The sequence below is a fragment of the Miscanthus floridulus genome, chromosome 9 (genome assembly GCF_019320115.1).
Source record: "Miscanthus floridulus cultivar M001 chromosome 9, ASM1932011v1, whole genome shotgun sequence".
In the NCBI taxonomy this organism is placed as follows: Eukaryota; Viridiplantae; Streptophyta; class Magnoliopsida; order Poales; family Poaceae; genus Miscanthus; species Miscanthus floridulus.
Window position 1 is genome coordinate 59,766,922 of NC_089588.1, and position 22,296 is coordinate 59,789,217.

Genomic DNA, 22,296 nt, shown 5'->3' on the forward strand with positions numbered 1-22,296 from the left:
TTACGAAGGATTTGGCACAATTTGAGCACTCATCAGAGGTGTTGGTTTTCAATCTTGATGCTTCTCTAGAGGCCACAATTCAATTTGAGTAAGCAACAGAGGTTGATGTAGCATTTCTTGGGTGTTGTCTTCGCTTGCGCCTGGATTGCTTTGTTGTTGCCTTCAGCCATGCTAGAGTAGCTACACTCCCATTGAACATGGTTGATTCTGGGCCACGCCAGATGGTATCTTCGGTTGTGGGGGATGTTATGAGTCTTCGGGCGATACCCTCCCGCAACCTCTGATACAGACTGCTTGCCGTCGGACTATGATTATATAATGCCCCATGGAGGCTGTACAACATCATGTGGTAGATGCATACAACCTCTTCGTGGCCTTCACCATGCTACGCGAGCTGCTATAATTATGAGTATTCGCACTGTATCTTTTAGTTCTATCATTTCTAAGGAAACTCCGGCCTCCATGGCTCTCTAGCCTTGCTCTATAGTGTGGTGGGTCTTGGTTGCCTTAACTTCCCCCCTATCACTCTCTGAAGTTAGTGATATGGTGAGGCACAGACTGAGGCTAGTGCGGGGGGGGGGGGGGGAGGGCTCTGGGTTTTATAGCCTAATACTTATACAATTTAATAAATTTCGGTGGTTGGCCAAGGTTTATTGCTTAGATATGTTTTTAAAGCCGTATGAGGTTGACAGATTTCTTTGTACTTGGTATATCTTTGGTTCTTCAATTCTACTATACTTTAGTCATTAATTCCTGATTGTTACTTGGTGCCTGATACGGATAGGTCTTTGCTAGGTATTTTTCCCACCCGATGCCTACAATGAAGGTAGATCTTTGTTGGGTTTTGTGGCCTTTTGGCCATTTTGATGAATCCTTGATGCCTGATTGTGGATAGGGCTTTGTCAAGGTTGCAGACTAATTTAGCCACGAAGGTCGTTCCATGCTTTAGAGCCTTCGGCTAAGGCAGTGGAAGGTCCTCCTTGTCGTGATGCCGTTGTCGAATGTTGTGGCTCTGTTGCTAGCCACTTTTGACCTTCACTTTTCATAGTACTCTTGGGGGGAATTCCTCTTTATCTTTTAGAGGGTTTTACATGGGTCCTGCCCCATCAAAAACCTCACCTTTACTAGGACCCCATTTGTGGGGAAAAGAGTATAGGCCCTTTTTGTACGAAAATGTAAAGAGAAAATGTGAAGACTAAGAGAAGTGAGGTGACCTTCGCTTATAGTTTCGTGGAGGCCACCCTATTACAATTATATCTAGAACCTACGTAAACTATCGATGTTCCAGGTGTGAGTGGTTGTTTTACCTTCGTCGTTTGTTAGGAAGAATGACCCTAGTCTTCCAGCGGCCTTCATCATGTATGGGCCTTCCCATTTTGGTTGGAGCTTTCCTGCATTAGCCGCATTGGGCTTCCTTCTTAGGACTAGGTCTCTGTCTCATATGAGCTTTTTGACTACTTGGCTGTCTCTCCATCTCCTGGTTTGGTCTTGGTATTTGGTGATGTTTTCTACTACTTCTAGTCTTGTGCCTTCGATTGTTCCATTGGAGTATTCTTCATCTGCTGCCAAGACCTATTTCATTACCCAGAGCCTCTAATACTTGATCTCCTCAGGTAGCATTGTTTCTTTGTAGTACAGGAGCTTGAACGGTGTAAAGTCAGTCTTCTTGGATGCTGTGGTGTTATGAGACCATACCACCTTCGGTAGTTCATCTACCCACTTACCTTTGCGAAGGTTAAATCGGGTTTTCGAGATTGCTAGAATATTACTCTGTTAGCTCTTTCTACTGCTCCATTTGACTCCGGATGATAGATTGATGTGAAGGCTATTTTTGTGCCTATACTTTTGTAGAATTCTTTGAATTTGTCTGAGTCAAACTGCTTCCCATTGTCAACTGTTAGGGTTCTTGGTACTCTGAATCTGCTTCCCATTGTCAACTGTTAGGGTTCTTGGTACTCTGAGTCAAACTGCTTCCCATTTTTTACTGATCTTGAAGTGATTGTTGCTAGTGGCTTTGCTTCAATCCACCTTGTGAAGTACTCGATTGCTACTACTACGAACTTGGTCCTCCATTGCGAAGGTGGCAATGGTCCAACAAGGTCTATGCCCCATCTTTGCAAGGGCCAAGTTGGTGGGATGAGTTGTACTGCAGCCAAAGGGTTTGACTGAAGTGGAGAGGTGCTTTGGCATGCTTCACATGTCTTGACAAGTTCTTCTATGTCTTTGATGTGCGTGGGCCAATAAAATCCTAGTCAGATGGCCTTCACAGATAATGCTCTTGGGCCAATGTGTGAGCTGCATATCCCTTAGTGAATTTCTTTGAGGAGGTCCTTGCCTTCGCTCTGGGTTATGCATTTGAGCAGCGGTTGGACTATGCCTTTTTTGTATAGGATCCCATTTACTAATGTGTAGCTTCTTGCCCTGGCAGCCATTCTTGCTATGCTTGCCTCGTCTTCTGAATGTTGTACATTGTTTATCTGATCAATGATCAACTGTCTCAAGTCTTTGGATTCTGTGAGTTTGCTTGTGTTGCTAGTACTTGGAGTACCTGGTAGAATGTTCCGTCTGGTATTGGCCGATTGTTTGTCGCTGCCTTTGCTAGCTCATCGGCCTCTGAGTTCTCTACCCTTGGTCTATATTTTAAGGTGAACCCCTGGAACCTCCGCTCTAGTTCCCTTACCGATGAGCCCCTGGCTCGTCAAGTTATTCAGTTTGGCTCATTTTTATTTGATACAAAGAAAAACAAGATAAAAGAAGTTATCCTAGCTAGTACTACAAGATTCGGGACCAAGTTTATTTTTCAAGGAATTAATTTGTGCAAGCAAGAGAAGAAGCAAGAAAGGGTGTTTCATGTTGGTTCCATACAAGTCATGGTGCCAATCTAATGGTGCTGGTAGGTTTGCAACGTGGGCTCAATCTTATATTATTTCATGTGCTGTGGTAGTATTAGCGCATATATATATATATATATATATATATATATATATATATATATATATATATATATATATAACTACTATCCTGTAGCTGGCTACAAAATAACTTATTCTGTAGTCACTTTGAGTTACGATAATTACTATATTAATTTACGAGATTATAGTAACTCCTTACTAAGTGGTTTACTATAACATTATGGTAAATATCTCCATGTGTTATAGTAACCCAACTATCATAAATATGTATTGACATTATGGTAAATTAGTATATAAAATTATGGTAAATGAAGGTGGCTACAGAATAACTTATTTTGTAGCCGGCTACTGAATAGTCTCTCCCTATATATATATATATATATATATATATATATATATATAGGTTCAATATTGTATTATTTGATAGTGGGCTAGTCAGCTAGTCAGTTTAATTAATTAGTTTGGAAGCCCAAGTCAAGGTCGATGTCTTGTGTGCCTACGTGCACTTATAATGGTCAAGGTTGCCATGTAATAGAGCAGATTTGTTTTGGTGATTCTTCGTGGTTCTATGCTGGGACACCAGGGACCCTAGGAGGTGCATCCTCCTGCATCTATCTACTGCCGATCCAACTTGGATTGAGAAGGTCGTGATCAAGCTACTGCTTGGGCTCAGATCGGAGTTCGTGGAATTCCCACTTCTAATCGTGGTGCTTGTACCGTGGGTAGAAGGAATTTTAGGGTTTGGATTGCATCTCATTGTAAGCTGATCCCTCTATCATTGATATTGCTACTGCTTTGTGTTTAGCTGATAAACGGAATTATTTTATCCATCTCAACTATCTATTTGGTCAACACATAATTACCGGGAGATTTCTCTAATTATTGTAATACAATTGGCCTCGTTCCTCATTGGTTTAATTATATTTCTGGAGAGACGAGATTGTTCCTAGTACTGCTATCTATACATACAATTCGTGAACTGATCTAGTACTTGTTGCTTGGCGTGATTACTTTGGAGATAATTATATTGCTACAGTACTAGACTCCTTGCCGAATACAATATAATTACGGTTACAATATCTCAGATTATTTGTTGTGACTATTCAGAGTTGATAAAATCTCAGAGAAAGCTATATTTTAATTTCTGTGTACCGTGAAAGATTGGGCAAATATTGGACATCATAGGCGTGTCTTCATCACTTATTGGTGCCAAGTATTTGACCAATTCTGGCTCTTGTGCCATGTACTTCATTTTGACTTGCCTGGCCACAACCTGAGTCTGTTTTTGCTAATATTGTTTTTGCGCCTAGTGCCTTTGCTTTGTTGATTCCCAGTATGAGGCCTTCATACTCTACAATGTTGTTTGTTGCTTGAAACTCTAGTTTGGATGCATACTTTGATCGGAGGCCTGATGGTGCTATTAGCACGGCGGAGGCTCCTGCTCCCTAGTGTCCCCAAGCCCAATCTGTATAGTGTCTAGACTTGAGCTTTAGTTGTTTGACTTTGATGTACCAAAGGTGTCCAATCTGCCATGAAATCTGCTAAGGCTTGTGATTTTATCGTTGTTCTTGGCACATAGTTGAGGTCAAACTAGGACAGCTCTGTTGCCCATTTTCCTATTCTTCCGGAGGCCTCTTTGTTGCTGAAAATGTCTCCGAGCGGCAGCGACGATGGCACTGTGATTTCGTGCGCTTAGAAGTAATGCTTCAACTTTCTTGATGAGGTCAAGACAGCGTAAGCTGTGATAGAACCGCCTAATTTATACAAGATCAAGTACAGCTGTCCCCGCTAGCACATTGACACGTGCATACTTTCACTTATATAAACCCGGTAGTCCGCCGAGTGTCACGCAGGACCTCGGTAAATCAACATCACAACCAAGATCGCGTGATTAAGCAAATACACATCACATAAATAGAGTTACAGCGGAAATAATATTATAAATGGGTTCACAAATAATAATACAAGTTTGGGTTTCAAAACCGATTAGTGAAAACAACATATCTTTCAAATGATTACATTAATATAAGTTCCAAATACATGGCTAGCATAAGTGACATCCTCAGATAAAAGCATATAGATGAGAAATAAATATAGAGTCACCCCACCGGCGGTTAGCCACCATCTTCAGCAGGCCGAAACTTCACCTGCAACATGGTGAGATAAACCCTGAGTACTTGAATGTACTCAGCTAGACTTACCCATCATGAACCAGAAATAAAATGACTCCAGGGATCATGCAAGGCTTTATAGGCAGAGCTAACTTGACAACATTTTGCATAAAACACAACTAATTCAGTTGTACAATTATACTTTGGTCATCAAATTAATTATGGCTATTCATCTCTAGATTAGCAACTATCCTGTGCCAAATATATGGTATATCATTTTAGAGCATACAATAGTAACCATAGTAGGTATAATAATTCCATATTTATTCGAACCATCAACTTCCATAATACCATTACTACGATGTTGGGACTAGTCAAGTTTCTCACTATCCAGGAGAGATGGCGATTCAAATCGATTTCAACCAGCTGGGAATTTATTCCTAACACAAACCCACACTTCCCCCATCGGGGTCCCATCGGGTCACCTTTGTACAACTCAGGTACACATTTCGCCGGGTTCGTACAGTGCTGCGCAATCAGGGACTGACGGTAGCTAGGTCGCTCAAGCCATGCCTGCCCACGGTCCTAGACCAGGTCCCTCAGGTCATGCTTGCCCACGGTCTATTGATCCGCTCCCCATAGAGGGCACACAACAGAACGAGGCCCAGCCTGAGTTGAGCTACTCGGCTTCACGGTCGAAACGAGTTATCCGACCAGCTAAGTGAGAGGCATGCGTTCAATCTTGTCAGAAGCGCCAACAATGGTACAACCCTTAATCGACACAGACGGGGATAGATCCATACCCAAGACCTCCATATCTTGTTGCTTCTCTATCGACATCCTGCCCGGTCTCCATTTACATTACCCCATGGTTCTTTTCCACGATAGCAAATATAGCCAACCATGCTTCGGTATCCACATATATCTCGTAGGTGACAGAAAATCACCTGACTTCTACCGATTTAAGCATGGCTAAGCATATATTCGATCCTGGACCTACATAGGGTTAAAGGTGTATTTCTGGACAAGGAAATTATATGCATCAAGTGGTTCCAATCAACTCCTATAACCTAATGCATCAATCATAAAGGACTTGAGTAATATTTTGTAAAACACTGAGAGACTTAGAATGCTCTGGGGCTTGCCTGTGATTCAACACTAGGTTAGTGTTTGTTAGACGACACTCGCTTGGCGAGCATCTTTCGTCCTAGCACTTGTCCAGTCCTTCCACCTTCAGGATAGGTCCACCATACACCGTCTTCGGGTTCAGTTCCAACATCATGTCCTTCACGTGGTGCATCTAGCGTACATAGATGAGATGCAAGGTGCAAGTGCATGAATATGAAGAATGGTAATATGAGATGCATCACATAATAGCATTCAAGGCAAACATAAGATCATACAAAACATAGGCACCTAGAGTTATTTAACTAAACATCACACAACCTAATATAGAGGGATAGCAAGCATATTAGGTATGGTACACAAGTGAACTTAAGTTCAGATATTGCACCCATGCATTGATCAAGAACTAACCAACATGTTTAGCCAAAACAAGAGCAAGCTATAGCAATCACCTAGCACATGTATAGAAATCTAGACAGCAGCACATCAGTCATTTGTTTTATCCATAACTAGAGATCCAGACATCCAAAGGAGGTGATCCTAGACTTTATGGAAAGCTAATGAAATTGCCTACAACATTGTTATTATCACCAACACTTATTCCAAGGCTAACTAGGTCAAACATGCCAATGTTTCAGATCGGCACATAACTAGGATAGAAAAGTAACAGTACTTTCAAACATGTATAACTGGAGTTACAAACATCAAATAAGCATGAACATTAACTTTATAGAAATCTTATTAAATTATCTAAAACATGTTTATTATCATCACAAGGTGATTCCACAATTAATAAGGTCAATCAAGCACAATTGAGCACCTCTGTCCAGACTTGGACAGATTTTACCATGCAACTTCACAAGCTTATAAATGGAGATTTAGACCACCAAAAGGAGTGATATTTAACAATTTAGAAAGATCATGAAAATAACTACACTTCTTATATTATCTCCAAGACATGAATCAAAGCTTAGCTAAGTCAAACAACACAATCATTCAGATCTATACAGAGAGCATGCAAAATCTGATCATGAACTTACAAAATCTATAGCTCCTAAATTATCAGGCCTATGGTCATAAACATTTATCACAAGCTATATGATTAAATAATCTACAACTTTGGTATTCACTACAACCACAGAAAACATCGTTTACACCATAAAAATAATTGCACAAGCAAGACTGCTTATGCAGCCCAAACAACAGTGGTATAGAAACTGATAAGAACTTCAGAGGATCATAACTGGAGTTCTAGACTTCCAACAAACATGAATCCTAACTTTTTAAAATGCTTATGAAGTTACCTACAACTTTCTTATTGTCATATTAAGATGATTATACATATATCAAGGTCAATTAATCCAATGAATGCATCTCTGTCCAAAACATGGACAGAATCTGACATGCAACTTCAGACAGATATAACTAGAGTTCCACATGTCCAATAAATGTGGTTCTAGACTTTTTAGAAAGCTTAGAATATTCTAAACAACTTTGTTATAAGAACCTAGAGCTAATTATACTATTAAAAAGGCCACACAGCACCAACAATGTAATCCTATCTGGGTTTATGTATAAACAACCACAGGGATTTAAGCAACTATAACTCAAGATCTACTTAACCAAAAATCATGATATTTAGCTTTTTGAAAATATTAAGAAAAGTACTACATCTCATGTATTATCATAAAGTCATGATTCATAACTTAACTAAGCCAATTAATTCAAACATGGAGGACTATTTAGAATAGGAGCAAAGCAACACAGGGCATTTGTTATTTAAATAGATCTTAAACTATCAAGCCTAAAATTCTGAAATTTTTACCAGACATCAACCATCACCTGAGTAACACTCCATAAAAATTTCACATTTATTTGAGCACCACAACTACAGTTATGAAAAAGACAAGACATAACTAGTATTAAGAACCTAACTGCACAAATCTCTTTTTACAGCAAAGATTTAAACTAAAAATGCCATATTATAGATCTACTAGATAGATAATTTCACAAGGATTTCAAAAAGTCCTCATTTACTATTTTACGATTTTCTACTAATTACTATGAGTTTTCAAAGTTGATAATCCAAATCTGCCAAAATCAAAAGAAAAGGAATGTAAATCTTGCATCAGGGACCCTGCATTAAACACCAATTAAACTCAAGCGAAGAGGTCCTCATGAGCATTATTCAAACGAGCCATAACTTCGCAGATCGATGCCTCCCTTTGCTCAAATTCTTGGGTGCAGTCCTTGGAGGGATTTTGGAGCAGAGGAAGCTTGGGGGCGGCCAGGGAGGGCTCATCGGCGGCTGTGAGTGGCGGGGAAGCACCGAGGGACCCACACACAACCATAGGTGCCATCGACTTGCCCCACAGTGGCTCAAGGCCCGCTGGCCATGTGAGCAGGCGGCACAGCGGACATGGCTCCAACGACGGCAGCGCTACGGTGGCGGTTCCGGCTGAAGAAGTAGCGTGGGAGGGACGGCGCTGGGGCTAGCGGCAAGGGTAGAGGAGGCTCATGGCTCTCTGTCCACGCGCGCTCATGACACTCGGCATTGGTGGCCATGGCGGTCATGCGTCTCGGTGCGGAGTGGAGCGAGGAGAGAGCAGAGGTTGAGGGAGCGAGTGAGGGAGGAAGTGGAGAGCTCGGCCAAGGCTCTCCCCATCCGCATCGAGCACAGGAGGCACACGGCAAAGAGTAGGGACGCATGGCGGCCACGTCCACAACACGCGTCGTTCATTCAAGCAAACTTCCGAAGAGGTGGCGGGCAATGGTGAGGGTGAGGTGGTGAGCCGATTTGGGCTATCTCGGGTGCCAATTGGACATTGGGCCTAAAATGAAGTTTGAAGCCCACGAACTGCTCTTCATTTTTCATTTAGAGACCATGGTCATTAGAGCTCTCCATTAGTGGTTAATGAAGCCCCAAGTTGATAGTGTCAACGACTTGATGAGGTTTAAGCCTTGCTCTGCTTGTGCTCCAATTACTTGGTCCAAACATGGTCAAGCTAATCCCAACCTTTTGTATGTCCTTCTCCAAGATGTAAACTCTGACTTTTATTTTGGGGTCAAGTCAAGTCGCTTAATGAAAATACGAGAACATGACATGCCAACGCCGATGATGATGAATTCCTGACTTAGAATATTTCTAAGTCTGAAAACAGCCGCTGATTCAATTTTTGAGCCTCTGTTTGACTTAGTTTCAAATTGATCTAGCTCTTAGTCCAAAAACAAAGTTTGTTCTACTCCACTCAAACTTCAACCTTTATTAAAGGTCAAACTTCATATCTAGTACATGAACCAATTCTTCATCTTGGTCAAAGCAGCATCTTGTTAACCCTGGAATTAGGGTTTTTGACCAATTGAGGCATTTTCTTGACCTCAGCTGAACACAAACCCTTCATGACTTTTATCGTAGAGTTCAATTAGAGTCATTTGGGTAAGGTAGCAAGGTTTGGTTGATGACCTATAATTCCATTCACTTAATAAAGCAACCCAAGATAGATTATAACTTATTATTTCATGTGGCTTCCTGATTCCAAACTTCACGAAACATTTCCACTGGTCAAGATGGATGCATGTTGATGTAATGTACATGAAATAAGTATGTTTAACATTACTCTTGCATAATCTTAACAAGGGTCCACATGTAAGCAAAGGTGTGTTGTCCAAGTTTAATTTGGAGCTCACTCTTGTAGATTTGATCTTATCACCTTCATCACCACCTAACATGTCATGTTTGAGTTCAAACCCATTGCTTAACTAGGGACAAACACCTAGGGTGTTACATAAGCTATCTTTTTTATTTTTGTATAGTTCAGCTTTGCTCCTGGTAATGCTTTTGAGATGTAGTAGACAGGCTGCTGAATGACCTTGAATTCTTCTTCTTTCTCTTGGACGAGTACTCCACTAACTGTGTTATCAAAGGCTACAACATACAATAGTAATGGTGCCTCCGGATCTGGTACTGTAACTAGGAGTTTGGTAGCCATGTAGCTTTTGTGCTGCTGGAAAGCCTTCGACTGTTCTGGCCCCCATTCTACTTTGTCTCCACCTCTCAGGGCCTTGAAAAATGGGAGACTGCGCTCTGCGTACTTTGAGATGAATCTGTTTAGCGCTGCTATTCTTCCTATAAGCTTCTGGACTTCTTTCTTGGTTGATGGTTCTAGCATTGAGATTATGGCCTTCATCTTTTCTGGATTTGCTCTGATGCCTTTGGGTCCTATGATATACCTGAGCATTTTACCTCGACTTACACTGAAGACACACTTTTCTGGGTTTAGCTAGAGTTCGGTTGCTCTAAGAATGGTGAAAGTTTCTTTGAGATCTGTAATGTGATCCTTTTTGTTCTTGCTCATCACCACAATGTCATCGACATAAGCTATGATGTTTTTCTATAGTTAGGGGCCGAGAACTGCTTTTGTCTTTCCGGCGAAGGTTGAGCCTACGTTCTTGAGCCCTTCGGGCATTCTGATGTAACAATATGTTCTAAAAGGGGTAGTGAAGCTTGTCTTTTCTTCATCTTCCTTGTTGTCTTTTCTTCATCTTCCTTATTGAGCTAGATCTAGTGATATCCTGAGAAACAATATAGGAGTGAAAATTGCTTGCAACCCGCCGCCTTGTCGATGGAGGTATCTATTCTACATATGGGGAATGGGTCTTTCTTGCAAGCTTTGTTTAGGTCTATGAAATCTATGCACATCCTCATCTTCCCATTTTTCTTTGGCACCAGAACTACATTTATGAGCCATTCTGAATACTTGACTTCTCTAATGACATTTGCATCTAATAGTCTCTGCACTTCTGCCTTCATGGCTAAGACTCTGTCTTCTAGCATCTTTCTTTGTCGCTGCTTTCTTCGCTTCATCTTAGGGTTAATGTCGAGAGAGTGTTGTATAATATCTCTACTGACTCCTTTCAGGTCGAAGGCTGACTAGGCGAAGACACCTTTATTTTTGGCTAAGGTTTCTATGAGCTCCGCCTCTTCTTCTTTTGACACTATGTAAAAAATGATTTTTAGCAACAGTTTGAATTTTTTGTAGGGGTGGCTGGTGATGGAGCTGCCCCTACAGTGGCGTGCTCGGGTGCCCAGACACCAGCCACCCCTACAAATGGAACAGCAGGGGCGGCTAGTGATATGAGTCGCCCCTACAGATAGGGTCTGATTTGTAGGGGCGGCTCAATCACCAGTCGCCCCTGGAGTTGATATTTGTAGGGGCGGCTGGTGATTGAGCCACCCCTACAAATGCCCCCATATATATAGCTTCGATTTGTAGGGGCGGCTCAATCACCAGCCGCCCCTACAAATGACCCACATATAATACAGCTACAGCACCATCTTCCTCCTCGGGTCACTCACTCCAACCCGTGAAAGAAAGGTGGGGAGGCCTTGGGCACCTCCCAAAAATTGCTCTACTAAGGGGAAGGTTTTGGTCTCAAATCCTTTGGTGGAGAGGTTGTAGAAGGTAAGAAAATGCTATTCCACATTTTTTTTGAAGTTTTAATGGTTGGTTAGTGAGTAATTAGAGTTTTGTTTTTCTCTCTCTTCTATGGTGCTTGAGCTACTTATGAAGCAAATTAGACCCAACTTTTAAATGTACTAGGGTAAATTAGGGAGGGGAACAAGATCATACCCTTATTTGGTCCATGTTTCTGGATTTTAGTGAACAATTAGTTAGTTTTATGGATGTTTCATGTGCATGTGGATCTAGATCTAGGGTTTGGTTTTTTTTATTAATTTTGTTTTTGTAAATTTATGTTTGATGAAATTGGACTGGGGTTTGTATGAAAGATATTGGGTAAAGTATAATTGTTGTTAATTGTTGTCTTTGAAATTGTTTATTGTAATCAATAAATATGTATTTTAATTATTTATGGATAAATGGGCCATTAATTAATTTTCCTCAACCATGGTGTGTTTGTATGCTTCATGTAATTATATTAGATTTATATTCATATATATCTAAAGTATATACAATTATTCTCAAGTAATTATTAATTTGATTCATTTTTATATATATCTGAATAAGTAGTCTTTTAATGTTTGTTTTGTTGTTGTTGTAAAAGATGGAGTACAGGAACTCTTGGATGTATGGTTTGTTAAGGTTCAAGGCAGGTTTCCGTGAAGAGGTGGATAAATTTATTGAAGCCGCAAAGAAGCATGCAACGACATTGAAAGAGAATAAGGATACAATTATTTGCCCCTGTAAAGATTGCAAGAACCGTATGGCATGGACAGATGTGACTATCATCAGATCAAATTTGATTATGCGAGGATTTGTTGAGGACTACATAGTGTGGATTCATCATGGTGAAACGGTTATTGTTAATGACGAGGATGAGGAGGAATATGACGACGAAACCATAGAATCCCTGTCCCAATATTCAGCAGAGCTTGATGCACGAATGGGTTTTGAGTTTGGTAATGAACAAGGTGGTGATGCTGGTGGTTGGGATGGTAACGACGAAGGTGGTGCTAATAATGAATAGCCATCGATTTGTATAGCCGTCGATGTTCTATGATTAAATCCATGCAGCAACCATTGGATTTGTATAGTCGTCGATGTCGGGAGGAGCATGGCATGGGTCTTTGATTCAATAGATAGGGACCCGATGACATACAAAGACTTCATATCAATTCTCAAGACGTATACATATCGACAATCCTCATTAGCTTATATGTTTGTATGCGTACTTGTAATGTTTACTTTTGGATTCTAACAAGTTGTGTTTGCTAAAATAATTTGAATAGGGCATTTAGGTTCTATGTCACTAATCATCACGGAAGGCATGATCCAGCAAGAAAGGAAAAGCTAGCTATAAAAACACTATGTGCGGTAAGTGTAACTTACTTCTTTAGTACTCCGATACATGGCTGTCAAAAGCATTACTTAACATTTTCATATGCAAAACATACAGTGCCACAAGCAGAAGCCTGGGAGTGTACATTGTGGATACTATATATGTTCTATGATGAGTAACACCGGTGCCTACAGGAGACACCCCTTAAGGGTAAGTTTGAACCTCTTCACCCGTAGTATAAAAACTTCATACATGGTATGAAATACTAAACCGAAACTTGTTCTCTTGTAGTAGGAGAAGAGAAAGGAATGAAAAGAGACTCATACAAGGATGACCAACTCTTAGAGCTCGTCGGCGACCTTTGCAACTTCATATTGGACCAGATTGTACACGTAAGAGGAGCCTACCATGACCGAGAGTCTGACTTAGGTACAAATCCTCAGTACCAACACCTTCGTGAGACTAAAGGCTAACTCTAGGACGTTGATAACAATGTGTATGGAATTTATATATTTAATGATGGATTGTATATATTCTTGTGAATTGGACTTGTAATTTTAGTTTATATAATACTCTTGAGCTTGTAGTCACGGTCGCGGGGCGTTCGGCAACGCGAACGTGGTTCGGAACGTTGGTCGTGGGGCGTTCGGCAACACGAACGTTGGTCGCGGAGCGTTCAGCAATGCGAACGCGGTTCGGAATGTTGGTCTCGGAGCGTTCAGCAACACGAACGCGGTTCGGAACGTTGGTCGCGGGACGTTCGGCAACACGATTTTGAATTGTAAATTTGAATTTTTTTTGCGGGAAAACATACTGTAGGGGCGGTTCTAGATTGAACCGCCCCTACAACAGGTATTTGTAGGGGCGGTTGGTACTATAGCCGCCCCTACAAATTGATTTATAGGGGCGGCTGGTAATATGAGCCGCCCCTACCAATCGATTTGTAGGGGCGGCTGGTAATACGAGCCGCCCCTACAAATCGATTTGTAGGGGTGGCCTAGGAACCACCCTTACAAATGCATGATTTGTAGAGACGGTTCGGTAGGGGCGGCTTGTCAAACCGCCCCTAGAAATGCTTTTTGTAGTAGTGTGAAAGGTTGCCTCCGATAATAATTTTTCTATCTGGAACTACGTTTTCCAACGGGATTGATTTTGTTTCTTCTTGATCCTTTAGATCTATTTTGCCCTTCGACATATCCGAAGGCTCTGGAGCGTTGCTCTTGGCCAACTCGATAGAGTTGATGTTGCGCTGCGATTTGTAGATGGCTCTTTCTATGTTCCGTGCCTCCTTTTGACCGCCATGGACTATTATAGTACCATGTACGGTTGGCATTTTCATACATAATAAGTAGCACATATGGATAGCTGCATTAAACTTGTTTGCAATTGCAAGCCCTCTGCCGAAGATAGCATTGTATGGGTAGTAAAGGTCTACCACATCGAAGGTTACATATTCTGTTCTTGCATTCTCTTGGCCTCTGAAGGACACCGACAGGGATATTTTTCCTAGAGCATCGATTTTCTTTCCTCTGAACCCAATTAGTGGGGAATCCGAAGGCTGCAACTGGCTTCTGCTCAACTTCATTTGATCGAAGGCATTAACAAAGATGATGTCTACGGAGCTTCCGGAGTCTATCAGAACCTTGTTAATTTCCCAGTCTGCTATGTTGGCCTTGATCACCATGGCATCAGTATGGGGATAGCTTTCCAACTGGAGGTCATGTTCTGAGAATGTGATGGGTGTCTTTAACCAGTCTATGCAGCGTACTGGGCCTTGGACGTCTACGTTGTTGACAAGCCTGAGATGATCTTTCTTTTGCTTCTTTGTCTAGAAATCCATTGAGGAGCCTCCGGCTATTGGTAATATCGTGCCTATCGTAGGTAGAGGTGTGGGGGGTTGATTTGGTTTTCTGAGTTGGGTTCATTTTTTGGCATGGTTAGCTATGGTGGTAGTGGAGGCGGAGGTAGTGCTTCGATCTATCTGTTGTGAATTTGGGCTGGTTGGTTTGTCTCAATGAATGTTATGTGCGAAGGCCTTAGATTTATATAGGTGAGGTTGGCTTCTGCACACTGATTACTGGCCTGCCCTTGCTATTGGGTGCTTGGTTGCCATGCAGGTAGAAAGTTAGGGTAGTATGTGGCTGCTAAGGTGGATGGGTGGATTTGATTAGAGTTAAGACTTGGGTAGATTAGGCAATATGGCTGCTGCGAAGGTGCAGCGAAGGTATGGTTGACTTCTCTAGCCAGTTGTTGTGGTGGAGGTTGAGGGTTTGTCCTATTCTTTATCCTCTCTTGAGTTTCCTTCACATCTGTGCAATCTCTGGTGATGTGCCCTTTGTTCTCTCCATGAAAGAAAAAATACTGCCTTCGCTGTCTTGGTTCCTTATTTTTATTCTAGTTCTTCCATTGATTGTATTTCTTACCTTCGTACTACTTCTGTGGTGCTTTGTTTGGGGCTGCCTTCGGCATCTACTGCTGTTGCTGGCTGTTCCCTTGCTGCTCTATATAAAAAAACTTGTTGATCTAACACTTGCTAAGATTGTGACTGGCCTTGGCTTCAATTGCCCCTCTAAGCATTCCTGCTACTCTTTTGGTACTGGTTGTTCTGATTTTGCTCTTCCAGCCTTCTGTGAAGGTCGTTATCTGACCTATAATACTTCTCAAACTCACTGTATAGTTCTTCTATGGTGCTTGGCTTCTTTAGAGCTAGATGAGCTGCAAAGGCTCTGATCTAGAGACCTTTAATTGTGGCCTCGATTACCATATCCTTTGGGACATTTGGTGCCTTTGCTTTAAGATGCGCGAATCTATGAAAATAATCCCTTAGGGCTTCACCTTGATTTTGTTTGCACCAAAATAAGTCCATTGACGTCAAGGATTTGGTGGTGAACCCCTTGAAGTTAGCTAGGGCTAGACAAAATACTCATGGCTCGCCAACTCAATCGACTCGTGGTCAGCTCGGCTCGGCTCGGCTCAGCTTGGCTCGTTTTAACTTTTTCATGAGTTGAGCTGGAAGTCTAGCTCACTATTTTAATGAGCCCGCTCGCGAGCTGCTCACGAGCTGAAACGAGCTGAGGTCTATCAGCCCACGACCATGAATCCAAAAGATGTTGATGCTCACGTAGAAATGTCAACCTATTTTTTTGGTATGCATTCCTTATTTTTAGCTGTTTCGTATGGATTTTGATTTTATAATTGTCGTGGTACTTAAATATTGATTTATGGATTATTTTCTAGGGAGAAGATGATGATGCTAATATTGAATTTGTGGACTTTCCTAAGTCTATGGTGGCAAGCAACTAGTAACTATGCTGGAACTACAAGGATCATGCATGGACCAACTATGTTGCATGGTTGATACTTTTGATGAACCTGATGTATATTAATCATGTATAGTTGCATAATAATAGACCTGACCTTCTGGAATTAATGCAGCATAAACATTATAAACATGTGTGTCCTATTTGTTTTTGTAGTAGGTCGCGAGCTAAACGAGCCAGCTCGAGCTCGCTAACAAGCCGAGCTGGCTCGTTAGCCTAACGAGCCAGCTCGACCTAGACCGAGCCAAGCCGAGCTGGCTCGATATCCAGCCCTAAAGTTAGAGATGATCTTGTCACGGAGGTCCTCCTACTGAACTTGGCCTTAACATTAAGTACCATGCTAATGCATCACCTTCGGCTGCAATAACAAATGACTTGGCCAAGACATTGTCATTCCCGCCTACGGAGGCTATAGCTGCCTCGAACCTCATGATGAACTAGAGCGGATCGGATCTCCCATTGAATTTGAGTAGGGTAATGGGTTTATAGGAAGAGGGCCAGGGTGAGTTTTGGATTCCTTCGGACAATGGGGATTTGGAGTCTACGGTTCTATGGACTGATGGTAACATATAAGGGGTGCCGAAGGTTGGTTGGGTGGCCATTACTGGTGAAGGGTTAGGTTGGCTTTGATTTGCTGAATGGGGCTGGTTGGGTGTGCTAGAAGGAGGCTGGGTGGGTTGCATGCTTTGTATTTCAGCTTGCAGAACAACCAGCTGTGAAAGCTCTAGTTTGGTTTTGGTAAATTGATGAAACCCTAAGTGCTAACCTAGTTTATCAAGTGATCATAAGATAGGTAGCACATGCCAAGTGGTGAAGCAAATGAAGATCATGACATGATGATGGTGATGCCATGGTGATGATCAAGTGCTTGGACTTGAAAAGAAGAAAGAGAAAAACAAAAGACTCAAGGCAAAGGTATAAATGGTAGGAGTTATTTTGTTTTGGTAATCAAGACACTTAGAGAGTGTGATCAAATTTAGGTTCGATAGCCGTACTATTAAGAGGGGTGAAACTCGTATTGGAATGCGGTTATCAAAGTGCCACTAGATGCTCTAATTCATTGCATATGCATTTAGGATCTAGTGGAGTGCTAACACCCTTGAAAATGTTTGTGAAAATATGCTAACATATGTGCACAAGGTGATACACTTGGTAGTTGGCACATTTGAGCAAGGGTTAGGAACTTCATAGGCGGAGTGTCCACCCGTAGAGTGCGGACAGTCCGACGGTGCCACCGGCACCCTAGATAGAAAAGTCGAAGGTCACTATAAGTGACCGGACACTGGTCTCTGAAGGACCGGCGCGTCCGATCAGTAGCAGCAGAAGAAGCACAGCGTCCGTCGTCGGCCGGACGCTGGCGCTGAAATGATCGAACGCTGGCTGGCTGTGTCCGGTCACACTGACATGGTCATGCACAGGGGAGTCACCGTGTGACTGGACGCTGGGTGAGTCCGGTCATGCTGGGTGAGTCTGGTCAAGCATGACCGGATGCATCCGGTCGTGAAAAGTTGTCTCTAGATGCTTACTGGAAATGACCGGACGCTAGGGTTCAGCGTCCGGTCACTTTGAGTTGCTGCGTCCGGTCATCACTTGACCGTTGAGATCGGGCGATCAACATTTGAAGAAAGGGGACATGTGGCATGCATCACGTGACCAGACGCTGAGGTCCAGCGTCCGGTCAATATGACCGGAGCGTCTGATCACCCCGTGTTTTGCCCAGTGAAGGGGTACAACGGCTCTATTTCATGGGGGCTTCTATTTAAGCCTCATGGCCGGCTCAAGCTCACTCTCTTGGTCATTTGCATTGACATAGCAACCTTGTGAGCTTAGCCAAAGCCCTCCCACTCATCTCCTTCATTGATTCATCATCTTTGTGAGATTGGGAGAGAATCCAAGTGTATTGCTTGAGTGTTTGCATCTAGAGGCACTTGGTGTTCGTGTTTCGCTGCGGGATTCACTTGTTACTCTTGGTGGTTGCTGCCACCTAGACGGCTTGGATCAGCGAGGATCGTCGAGCAAAGAGAGGTGATTGTCTCCGGCTCCGATCGTGGTGATTGTGAGGAGTTCTTGATCTTTCCCCGACGGAGAGCCAAAAGGTACTCTAGTGGATTGCTCGTGGCTTGTGTGATTCTCATCTTGTGTTGGTTGTGTGGCACCCTATTGAGGGTTTGGCGTGTGATGGCAATTAGCTCGTGAACCTCCAAGTGAGTAAATCGCCACAACGAGGACTAGCTTGCCGGCAAGCAAGTGAATCTCGGTAAAAAATCATTCTGTCATCATTTGATTTCGAGGTGATTGGTTTTCATTGTTATTCATTCTTGTGATTGATTGGCTCCTTCCTCAACACGGCGGTATAACCTTCTTGCTCACTCTCTTAACATTACAGTAAACTAGTTGTCAAGCTCTTTAGTGTAGCTAGTTGTGAGAGCTTGTTAGTTTGGTTAGTGTGGCTTTTTAGTTAGCTTTTGAGAGCACACTAACTTAGTGTAGTGTCATAGCTATTGTGTGGATAGAAACTATATAAACTAGAATTGTAGTAGGTGGCTTGCTATTTTAGGAGGCTAGCGCAATACTTGCTTTGCCTCATAATTATATAACCGGTTTGTTAAGTGTTGTTATAGAAATTTTTAATAGGCTATTCATCCCCCTCTAGCCATTAGGACCTTTCAAGCTGTTGCCTGATCTCCGCTGCCTTTCAGAAGATTTTTAACAGTCCGTTCTCCTTCGATCGTAAGGACGGTGGATCGTACCGTGCCCGCGTCAAGCCTCTACGTAGCACAACACGCTACACGTCGGCGCGTTTCTTTCTCAGGGCCAGGCGGTAGACTGGAACGATCTCGTGACGGTTGCCGGCTACGGCGAGGACAAGCCCAACAGAGGCGGTCGGCGCCCCGTGCTCACGCTGGTTTTTCAGCACACAATGCAAAACAAACCATTGCAATAGCGGCGAGAGCACCATCGGAGGGGCGTTACGGCGAGGGCCAGGCCTTTGCCCTATCTAGCTCTACACACTACTCTGCGCACGTCTCCATTATTGTTCATACCGCTGGCCACCGCCTAGCAGTTGGCGTCATACTCGCCTGGCCCTAACTTCAGTCGCGGGTTGTTGGAAAAGCTACAATGGAACATGATACAGGCACCGTTAGGATCCAGAGCCAAGCTAGCTTTTGAACATGGTTGCGATGTTTGTCATGGAGGAAGGTATCTGTTCCTACCTGGTGAGGGGAAGCTTTTGAACATGGTTGCGATGTCTGTGGTCGGGATCGTGCCGCAGAAGTCATTGCTTGGGAAATCCCTGCAACGGGAAGGAACAAGAACAGTGTTGTTACGACATGCATGCAAGCCACGGTGTGCATAGATAAATGGTGAGAGAGAGACAGAGAACACAGAGTGAGATGTGATCTGAGAACACCGGCTTACACAGTTCCAAGGTTGGGCAGTCCAGACAGCTCCCTGGGGATCGGTCCTGTCAGGCGACTGTGGTCCATACGCCTGCCAAGCCACGTTCAGTTCAAACGTTTAGTGGTTCATGCATTGCACGTGTTGGGAGGGGGTGGTACATGAGCTGAATTTAGAAACAGTTACTCACAGGAACTTCAGGGACTTCAGGTTCCCAAGGGTTGTTGGTAGGGGTCCTGAAAGGTCATTGTTGTATAGGTCCATGCTGATCAGGTTCTTCAGCTTGCCAAACACTGACGGGATCGGGCCCTGCAGACTGTTACCGTTCATTTCCCTGCTCAGGTGCCAAAAGTGACGGAGAGTTAGGTAGAAGCTGTGACATGGATAAAGCAGGGCAAGAAAATTTCAGTTCAGAGCCCATGTGGATTGGAACGAAGAGCATACATGTATTGCAGCTGCTCTAGTCTCCCCAGCTCGGGCGCCAGAGGTCCGGACAATCTCATGTTAAGAAGGTCGCTATCCATCAACATAAGAAATTATCATGTTATTAAAATTCAATAAATAAATAAATAACAAATATGTTATCTGTGTAGCCGAACACAATCGTTTCGCCACTTAGTGGGCCGTATGCTAGCGTGGCCTGATCTATACAAACAAGGAGCAAGCCCAACCTGTTCAGCAAAACAGATCACACACTCACATACGGTCGACGCGGTTGTCATCGTAGCTCGCGAGCACGCCGTCAGGGTCCGTCACGCCCCGGCGTAGGGCCATCACCGCTTCTCCTTCCTCGTTGGCCGCAACAGGCACTAAGGACGCCACGACCACCGATAGCGTTCCACACGACAGCCGCCACCAGGGACAGGCTTCTTGTGGTCGAGACGATGCGAGTGAGAAAAGTAGCAAGTGCGTGCTACTGTTGTGTACTATGCCTCGAGCTGTGATCTTGAGTGGCTTTTAAGGAGCCAGGGTGGATCGATGGTTGTGTGTAACCGTGTGCTTTGAACTCCAGTATACTCTTAGGTGGTGTTTAAAGTGGGATGACGGAAGGCTTGGAGCCAGGGTGGTGGGTGGCTTCTATTACCACTCTCTAGGGTAGATGCTATACGTACCTAGAAACATGCTCAGGTAAGTGGTCTATCGTCACTGACACTACGTTGGTGTAATCCTGTCAACATTGACGCTGGGATCTGATTCAGTGAAGTGGCGAAGTGGAGCAGGCAGGAGAATTCAAGTTTGAATGAAGACAGCCTGAGCGGGAACGGTAGTTCGCGGTGACCGCCCCCACTAGGTGTCAGTTTCTGAATGTGTGTTTCGGGGCGTCTTGTATCGAGTGTTTAGCAATTTTATTTTAATCAACTGTGTGTAATAGCTCCTGGTATAAGTAGCTATGATGTAATAGTGCAGGTTAGCGCTTTGGTTCATTTGTATCCGTCATTGTACTCAAAACTTACATTAGTGAAAAATAGCACTGCCATGTGGCAGTAGCCGTTCGTCTCTCCGACTGTTCTTGCGCATTCTTGTTCTAGGCTAGCCAAATTTGATCATTGCTGTGATTTTGTGATCCTGAAATCCAACATCTGGTATTGGAGCCACTAATCACATGCAAAAACTTGCTTGATCCACGCCAAGGGTGACCGGGGTAGCGGTGGCGCTGGCGGCGGAGGCAGTGGTGATGGGCAGATCACCTATGCATCTTTGACGGCAACCAACTACACTAGTTGGAGTATCCATGTCCAGACGATCATGGAGGACCAAGGAGTGTGGGAGATCATGGAGCCATCCGGGGAGTCGTCCGAGCAAGGTGCGACGGCGGTGCCAGCGGCGGCGGTGAAAGACAAGAAGGGGAGGGCGCACTGGCTGTACTGTCTCCCTGATGCAAGTGGCAACGAAGAAGATAGGCAAGGAGGTGTGGGATTCACTGAAGGTGATATTTGTTGGGGCGATCGAGTCAAGGAGGCGTGGTTACAGACTCTGAAGAGCAAGTTCAATGCGATGTGGATGAAGGATGATGAACCGCTCGATCAGTATGTCAGGAGATTGACGGGGATGTCTGTCAAGTAAGGCAACCTCGGCGGCACACTGGATGACGTGGCACTGGTGAAGAAAATGTTCGACACCGTGCCAGAGAGGTTCATCAATGTGATCGCCAGGATCGAGCAGTTTTATGATTTGAAGAAACTGCCATTTGAGGAGGCATACGGTCGACTGAAGGCATTCGAGCAGCGTACCAAGTGGGGAGCTGGGGGAGCACTCTCTAACAGCGGATAGTTGTTGCTCACTCAGGCCGAGTGGAATGCCTGCCAGAAGAAGTTGGCGACAGTCGTGGTCGGGGAAGAGGCCGTGGTGGGGTCATGGAGGTCGCGGCAGTCAAGGCGATGTGGCGAAGGACAGCATGGGAAAGCATGACAAGAGTTACATCAAGTGCTTCAAGTGCCATCATTATAGGCACTACGCCAACCGGTGTCCGGGGGAGAAGGAGGAGGAGGAGGCGCACCATGTGAACGTGGTGGAGACAGAGTCGTCGGTGTTGCTCACGGAAATGATTGAATCGGGACTGCTTGAGCACCCACTGCCAAGAAGCTTCTATTCAGAGGTGTATTTGGAGGAGAAGAAGGTGACGCCCACTAC

At 43.7% G+C, this 22,296-nt stretch overlaps 1 protein-coding gene across 1 annotated transcript; it reads right to left on the reverse strand.

Moving 5' to 3' along the window:
* Positions 1 to 19,358: 19,358 nt before the first annotated feature.
* LOC136482005 (leucine-rich repeat protein 1-like) lies at positions 19,359 to 20,439 on the reverse strand. The gene is made up of 6 exons (XM_066479264.1): positions 20,366 to 20,439; positions 20,110 to 20,181; positions 19,856 to 19,999; positions 19,687 to 19,758; positions 19,482 to 19,561; positions 19,359 to 19,381 (listed from the first exon to the last, which is right to left on the reverse strand). The coding sequence occupies exons 1-6, from the start codon at positions 20,437 to 20,439 to the stop codon at positions 19,359 to 19,361; spliced, it is 465 nt and encodes a 154-aa protein (XP_066335361.1).
* Between the last annotated feature and the right edge of the window lie 1,857 nt (positions 20,440 to 22,296).